General features: G+C 39.4%; 1 protein-coding gene across 2 annotated transcripts in view; it reads right to left on the reverse strand.

The window, feature by feature from the left end:
- FMN1 (formin 1) overlaps positions 1-8,684 on the reverse strand; it is a 403,234-nt gene that overhangs the window by 26,847 nt on the left and 367,703 nt on the right. For both annotated transcript variants that reach the window (XM_008058355.1, XM_008058356.2), the window contains one exon: positions 4,130-4,279. In XM_008058355.1, the coding sequence (XP_008056546.1) occupies positions 4,130-4,279 (150 nt within the window). The remainder of the gene's footprint in view (positions 1-4,129; positions 4,280-8,684) is intronic.

An 8,684-nucleotide genomic window follows, 5' to 3' on the forward strand; every position in this document is an offset into this window, starting at 1 on the left:
TAGCCAGGCATGGTAGCACGCATCTGTAGTCCCAGCTACTTGGGAGACTGAGGTGGAAGGATCACCACAATCTAGGTTGAAGCTGTGGTGAGTTGTGATTGTGTCACTGCACTCTAGCCTGGGCGGCAGAATGAGACAACTCGGGGGGGAAAAAATCTTCAGGAGGAACACTAGTTTTTATGAGAAGAATTGGGGGTAGGTTAAGGTAAGGTAGGGTGTAGACATTAGCCAGTTTTAAGAGGGCAATGAGAATTCTCCTTGCCAGCATTTCTCTTCCCCACTCCCCTGCCAGTCACTGACTTAAACTATCTTCCAATATAGCCCCTAATGAGCTCAAGAGCAAAGCTGAGAAGCATTATTACAGAAATGAAACACACAGCTCCTCAGAAAATTAGAAAAGTAGTTTCTAGATTTGTAAAAATTTTGAGCCAGAAGAGATCACATTCACCATTTAGTTCCTGCTTCACCCTAATACATACATTTTACAGATGTGACAATGGGGTCCCCAGGTATAAGTGACTGGCCTAAAATCACATAGGCAATTAATGGCAGAGCAAAGGGTAAAAATGCTGATTTTTGGTTCTTTGTTTAGAGGTCATTTTTACACTATGGAGTACTGTCTGTACTCAGGAGGGATAAGAAGAGGAACTGGTATACTTTACTGGGAGATGAGTTTTGATACTTGGAGCAGCACAATGACTGAGTGGGATACAGACTGAAGGTCTAGGGAGTGGGGCTTCTGGATTTGTACCTGGACACAGAAGTTTGCTCTTTTGCTTAAGACTTGCTTAAATGCCAAGGAAAATCAAATGCCATTAATATACCATCACATAGTAGACTGCTCTTCTAATGATATAGTTAATTGGCAGGGAAGCCATATTCCCTAGTGAAATATTATGTTTCTTCTACTCAACCACAGAGTCGTGCCCTGACACCAATTTAATGATAGGGTTTATTGTTCACTCACGAGGCACCAGAACACTGGACATTCTAATACAGTCATTAAAGATTGTTCTGGGTTTTAAGGGGGGCAGTTGTTATGTGTTAGAGAGATGCATCCATTTCAACTCTGCATCAAGCCCATGTGGATTAATGAAAACTATGCTAAGTAGAAAAGAAGTACATATTCTCTACCAGTGAAAATTAACCTCAAGTGGCCTAACTAGTTTTCAATATTTCTATTTCATTTGGAAGTAGAGTTTAAACAAAACATCATTCACCACGGAATCCGACCTTTTGAAAATACTATTATTGATTTTTAATTTTTCCCAATGATTTTTAGGATCTAGTTGGCTTTTAAATATATTTATTTATTTATTTTTCACGTTATTTTGGCCTTTAAATATATTTAAAAATCAAGTGGGGTGAATTTCTTCCTATAAGATCCCAAACTACAGGGTTTTTTTCTTTATACTTACATGTTATAAGATTTTTATTTGGTTATAAGTTTTATTTTTTTGGTTATAAATTTTATTTTATTAATTTATTTCATCATGTTTGCCTATTTTATGATGGGTGATTAAGTTTTATTTTTTAAAGATGTCTTCATACTACTCTTGTTAATGATATTGTTATCGCCTGACATTTAGTGCGGTTGGGACTTATTGGACTTCTGGGAAAGGTATAATTGAGATTATAATATCAAATATCATTAAAAAGGTGTCAAAACAAAACAATCCAATAGTGTCTCATTTAATTATAATAGAATAATTCAAATTACTTTGCTTATTTTACCCTAATGAAAATGTGATTCTAACAGTCAAAAAGCTAAAATCTTCTGCAGATAGAGGACAATTTAAAAAATCCTTATTTCACAAGAAAACCTTGGCTATTACTCAGTTTGTTTAACTGGTTGAGCAGTAATATATATAACATGCTAACATTTCATAACAGATTATCCTAAACAAGCTGCCTTCAAAAATATTTTATTACCCATTGTTAACTTTCAGAGATGTTATTTTAGGTTGGACACCTTGGAGATTCATCTCACAGACCATGGCTGGAACGAAGAGATCCCTGGAATTGCTGAATGAGAAGAACTGCAAAGGGTCTTGTGAAGTCATGACCCTGTAAAGGTGTTGGTTTACAAAGTGTGAAGCAGGCAATTCAACAGCTGCACCCAGGAAGCACACTGCAAACACCCGTGGCTGGGAATCAGAGAAAATGTCATTCTGAAGGACGGCTGGAGACCACCACCACCACAGCAGATCCACAGTTAGTTTGGTTTAACTCCTGCGATAGCGAAAACTCCTGAATTTGGAAAACAGCTCAGTATTTCAACAGAGGATTATGAGAATGAAAAGCAATTAATTACCCTCTCTGCTGGTTTTCTGGTTCTAGACCATTTTTAGGAACCCTCAAAGACAATTTCACAAGAGACTATGCTCAGAATCTGAGGTGCAAATTTCTAAGCAAAGGCTGTTGATTCAGGGCTCAATGCAGATTTCCCAGCTTTAAGGGGTGGACCTGGAGGGCCAACCGGCCAGCTGCTATGCTGTTATAGGAAAAGGAGCAGGACTCCAGCACTTTCATATGAGAATTTATTCCATAGAAGCTTATTTTAGCTTACTTTAAAGGATTAAATAAGTAATTGTCGGATTTTTAGGATTTTTCCATGTTACTAGCAGCAACCTATTTTCTTTCTTTTTTTTTGAGTTGGAGTCTCAGTTTGTCACCCAGACTGGAGTGCAGCGGTCGCTCTGGCCACCGCAGCCTCGCCTGCTGGGCTCCGGCGATCCTTCCGCCTCAGCCTTCCGAGTAGCCGGAATTACCGGCATGTGCTACCATGCCCGGCTGATTTTTTGATTTATTGTAGAGATGAGGTCTCGCCAAGTTGCCCAGGCGGGTCTCGAACCTGCGGGCTCAGGCAATCCACTCACCTCAGCCTCCCAAAGGCGCGGGATTACAGGCTGAGCCACCGAGCCCGGCTCCTATTTTCTTAACAATGGCACTTTTCTCTGCTTCAGTTTATCTATATAATAAAGGTGTACTCAATTAAATTCCCATGTACCCAAAGCTAATGACGGGAAGATGTTTTGATAAACGTTTTTAAAGCTCTTTAGCTTCCTGGAGGAAAAAAAAAAAGCCCCCACCCCAATTCCTTGAGAAAAGATTTAAAGACTCAATAATATTAGGTCAAAATTTCTAAATATTGATACCCTTAAAAACAGTGTTTTAAGGTACAATATATTAGGGTAGGTTATGGTATGCATGGGTAAATATATTACCTATATATCTCTTCTTTGATTATAAGGTGAAGAACAAAAATCCTGAATTATGGAATTTCAAGTCTTATGGTTAGTGAGGTATCAATGCTATAATTAAATAAGTTGTTTCCCTTACTTTGTATAATTTGAATGACATTCTCATATATCTGTCCCACAGGAGTAGTAGCAAGACATGTTTGGAGTTTAAATTCATGAAATCCTTTACAAAACAATGGTAACCTGTGCACAAAACAATGATCAAGGAGAAATGCTTTTTACTGATAAAGAGGGCCAAATTCAGTCTCTCTAAGGAAAATGCACACACACACACACACACACACCCCTATATTCAGAGCTGAGGTTTTTCTTCTACCCCCAACTAATAAAATCAGAAGGCAATGAGGCTGAGCGGCCTGCAGTTTGATGTCCTCAGCAGGATACGGGGAGTCAGAAGTGATGCTGTAAATCCAGCGCGGGGCTTCAACGCTGTGTGAAGTGTGGCCTGAGTCGCAGAGATTTCCCTTTGATGCAAGTTCAGTATATTAATGGGAAAAGCATTCACTTTTATTTGTCTATACTGTCTGCGACAGCAAGGCTGCCTCATTTAGCCTGGGCCAACATGAAAATGCACAGAGAAGCAATCTGTTGCAAATTAGCACAACTCTCCTTTCATTTACTAGCTAGTAATTGGAAGGGGTTAAGAAAGTGTAACTTATCAGATCACGTGAGTATATCTGCTTGTGTGGACAGCGAGCTTTCCCTGAATTTCCCTGTGAACCCTGAGGCAAAAATCCGTCTTAGATGTCCACTTGATCCAAAAGAAAACACCAACACTGGTGATATATGTACATTTCATTAGGTTTGAGATGGCAGTTTCCTAGACTCCCGAAGTGGGGGGATTAAAACCTTTATTTGAACCTTACCTTTCTTTAGATATGTTTTTACTTTCCCGTTTCCAAATTGTCTTGAAGTCGCTGCAGAACTCGTACCATACCATAAACACGTAGCTGGGTGTGATCTCCTTCTCACCAGACTTTGGCTTCATCCCAAAATATCCTACTGTTGTATCAAAACTGCAACAGGTAGGGGGGAAAATGGAGTGAGATAGAGGGTGAGAAACTGTCAACACTGAAACCTATTAGGGTAAGGATAAGGGACACTGGGGGCAGTTTCCCTTGCGCCTATTCTTTAACTCAGGAGCCTGGGCTCATAGTTACTACAGCTTACTCTAAACCTCAGAAAACCTATTTGCTAAGAAATGCAACTTTACTAGGAATACTCCTTGGGCACATTTTAACTATATAAAAAAGCAGGTATAATTACTGGGGGTACATAGTAGAACTTCTTGAGTTTGTTCTTCATCTCAGTTCTACGTCTTTGACCTGCCCTTCATTTTATGTGTAATGATTGTATGTAAGGCTCATGACATACTGATTCTGCAGCATTAACAGTAGTCAGTTAGACAGTCCAGTGGGAACAATTAATCTGTTGAATGTCTCAGGAAAAAGCAGACATATCAGTTCTATCCTTCTTCTGGCATACACTGGCTTTGTAATCTTGGGCGAAACACTCAGCATCATTGACGCAGTTTTCTCAAGGGTGAAGTAAGAGACAGACTACATGATCTTTAAGAGGGGCAACATTTTAAAGCTTGACATAATACAAGAATACAAACCACCAATGTACAAAAATAGACACAATTGTGGGCAAAGCAAGGTTTGGATGAAAAGCCATTTCTGATCTTGAAAAATGATCTCCAATCTGGTCAGAAAAGAACCCAGGTTTTCCAGAGCAGATTCCTAGATAAGACCTACCCCGTGAAGGCTCACGGAACACCAGACTACCTGGGCCTCCCAAGCAGTCCTTCTTGGAGGCACTAGCTTTGCAGCAATTTATAGCTTTGAACTCAATCTTTCCCCCTCACCCCCACCCACCCCAAGCCCCACAAGCTCATTTGCCATGAGCAAGAACACTTAAATAAATGGCCCCCTTTTCTAGGGTGTTGGAAACTAATCAAAGCAGGAATGGCTGGCCAGGTTTATTACTCAATGCTCTATCATCTGTTCAGACACAGTGTTTTTTTTGTGGACATCCTGAATACTGATTTTCTAATGGAACTCTATTCAATGGCGATTGTAAAACCCCGAAGTCCCGTTACTATTACGGAGCATACTTTCATCTCGTTCTCAGTTATTGGGCAATATGTATCTCATAAGATTTTATCACATTTCACAGATGAACTGTTAATTGATTCCATGGCTACGATTAGGCGAGATCCAAGCCTGAGCTGCAGCTCTCAGTCCCATAAATTCTTTGTGCTTCTGTAAATAATAAATCTGTTTTTAATGCAAATTAAAACTACTGGTCAGGGAATTTTGGCTCCCAGTTATTAAAAGACTGGAAGTGTATAAGTGGAGAAAGGCAATAACTGCAGTAATCTCTTAAGGGACTTTATTATAATTCCAAACATACCAAATTTCAGCATTATTGGAGCAAAACCAGTAATGGAAGAAAGTAGCAACGTCTACACTTGCCCCAGACATAACTCTTAATTCAGTGGCAGTCAAAATGCTGATAAAAGCAAACATACACTCTACAGCATATAACTTTATTTCATTCAAAATGAAAACTATAGTAATTGTAGCATGAAACTACATAAGCAGAGGGTTATGTAACCTATAGAAACAGGCCATGAATTTCCTATAAAGTCACAGGACTTTAGAAGTGGAAGAGACTTACAGGTTGACTTGCTCAGTATTCTCATTTTACAGATGAGAAAACAGAGGTCTGGAATGACCTCATTCATTGAATGACCTGATTCATTGGCAGAGGTGGGCCTAAAATTCATTGGGATTCCCTGTGAAATGCTGTCTTCTCTCCCCTTCTGCGGCTTATGCTCAATAACACAGGCATTTAAGAAACAAGATAGTCATTTCCTTGTTTCTCCTTTAGACACAGCTACCCTATGGATCACACATAACATGTATTACCTGGCCGGGCACATCATTATTTTTTCTCTTCCTTTTGCTCACTTTCTACATATTTATTTGTCCATTGATAGAGAAGAGAAAGTCTTTAATTTTTAAAATTCAGAGGAACAAATTATCTTTCTGATTTCTAGCAGAAAACATTGAAGTCCAGTTTTGTGCTTCATGGTTCACAACACCACCTCTGGCATTACTTGGGGTCTAGATTGTGAAACTAAGGTATTGCAAATCCTGGTGCAGTCTCAGAGAATGACAGTGTGGTTTGCTGGTTATCACAGAGCCCGAGAAAAGCACACCATCCTCCTGGGCCCTGACTTTTCCCAACTCTAAACTAAGCTAAGCATTATCCTCCTTGCCTCTCTCCCTGGGGATTTGTGAGGTCCTGCTTGCTTATCCTCTTTTAAAGGAGGGTGAACACTACAAGAAATACCAAATTTCAGTTTTTTTTTTCCCCTTATGTGTTTTGGAAACTAAGAAAGCAAGTGAATCTCTTCAGAAGAACCAAAGTAAACAGAGGCCCAGAGGATGGCCTGGCTTGGAACTCAGCAACTTTGACAAAGATGAAGTTGCTCTGAGAATGTCCCTTATTTGATTTCATTGTTATCCCTTTGTGTTTAAGAAAAAGCCAAATACTAGAATATGAACCTATAAGAATCTGATAAGGTCTAGACTATTCTCTTCACCTAAAATTCAGTTTTGAGTCACAGAAGGCCAATTATCTTCTGAAATTTGGGCAAGAAAATTGCTGATATTTAATAACCAGAAAAATTTTCTTTAATAGACAGGAAACACAGGGTCAATCACACGATTTGAAGTCTCTGTTTGTCAGTAGATAACTCTAAAATAGCTCTTAACTTTAAAAAAGACTGATTTCTAATCATATGTTTTGCTTTACACGACTTTTTTTGTTTTCACTCCAAACTATTCCCTGACTCCTGTTTGCTTCGTTGTACTTCCTCGTCTGATCTGTATCTTTTTAATTCGGTCAAATGTTTCTAAAGTACAGACAATGATTACATCAAAGAGCCCATAGCAAAGTGAACTGTTTTCCTTTGACAGTGCTGAGATGCGAAAGCGGAACACATCCACTTATTGTCTTACATGCTTGCCTTTAGAAACTGCTTAGGAAAAGCAAATATTCCTTAGCCTCAGAATAAATTGTTTCTCTTGAGAATAAAACATAAGAATTTACTAAATCTCACACGAATATTGCAACACTGACCACAACCTCCTTAAAGAGTATAACCAAACAACTGTGGTTTCTACATTAAAGATGAGATCTAACATATTTCATGTATGACATGAAAGCTAGACTACCTTCACCGCAAAGCCATGGAAAACGCTGACAACCAAAATTTATGACTCCCCCCAGCATAGCTAATGCATGGCAGCAGCTTCAGCCTCTCTATGGTGAGCCCGCTTTTCCTTAAGCAAGAGTCTTGAAAAAGTATTAGAAAGTGGACATCCATGCTGGAAGCTGAGTTTCTGTTTGGCCTGACACCAGCATGCCCTTATAGATGGTCTCTTGTCTATGTGCTGGATAATTCTACAACACAGACATGCTAGTTTTATGCATTGGGAAGGGAAGCCTAATACAGAGATAAAGGTAATAGAGAGGCACAAAAACCTACAAACATAACCATGGAATTTTCTTAGTTTTGAATGATGATCATGATAGGATGATAGTCATCATTCAAGAACTGTCTGCACTTAGAAAAGAGCAGACCTTGTTTTCAACCTTGTTTTCAACAGCGTTTTAATCTTATTGGTAATTACAGTGGGAAGCAGGGCAAGATGCTGGCAGCTGTCAAAGCAGGGCAGACAGCACTGTATATGGGCTTTCAGAACTCTCAGAAATTGTGGCTAAAGAGGAGGAAAATGGTTCGTTTTGATATTTGTTTATTTTCATTTAAATCCACAACTGAAAAAATCTTCCCCTCACTCATTTGTAAAACTCATTCTTCCTTATACACTGTTTCCTACCCCTATCTTTCATTTAATCTTCTAGTGCTTTTAGAATTGCCCCTATCTTTCATTTATTCTTCTAGTGCTTTTATCTCAGTTTTCTGCCCTGAATATGAAAATGACTTATTTTGTTCTCACTCACCTTTTTAAGAAGGTCGGAGAGAAAAGTTGACAAACTGGTCAATTAACAAAAAAGAAAGACTCCTGAGGGTTCAGAACTGCTACTTACTGGGCTCTACTGGGTAGGGTGGGTGTGTTTCCTCTGTTGTTTGCTGAGAGAGGGCAGAGTAAGGAAGAGGCCCGGAGTGGGTGAAGTGAGGCTGAACTGGAGACCTCTGGGGTCTCTCTCTCCCAACTTCTGGGGAGAATTTTCCATATCCTGTATAGCGGGCAGTCCATTCTTCCCACCTGCCCCTTGTTTACAGTATCCTCGCAGGGGTCCTCAAACTTTTAAAACAGGGGGCCGGTTCACTGTCCCTCAGACCGTTGGAGGGGCGGACTACAGTTAAAAAAAAAAAAAAAAAAA

Source organism: Carlito syrichta, unplaced genomic scaffold, assembly GCF_000164805.1.
Source record: "Carlito syrichta isolate Samal-C Ts95f unplaced genomic scaffold, Tarsius_syrichta-2.0.1 Scaffold303307, whole genome shotgun sequence".
Lineage (NCBI taxonomy): Eukaryota > Metazoa > Chordata > Mammalia > Primates > Tarsiidae > Carlito > Carlito syrichta.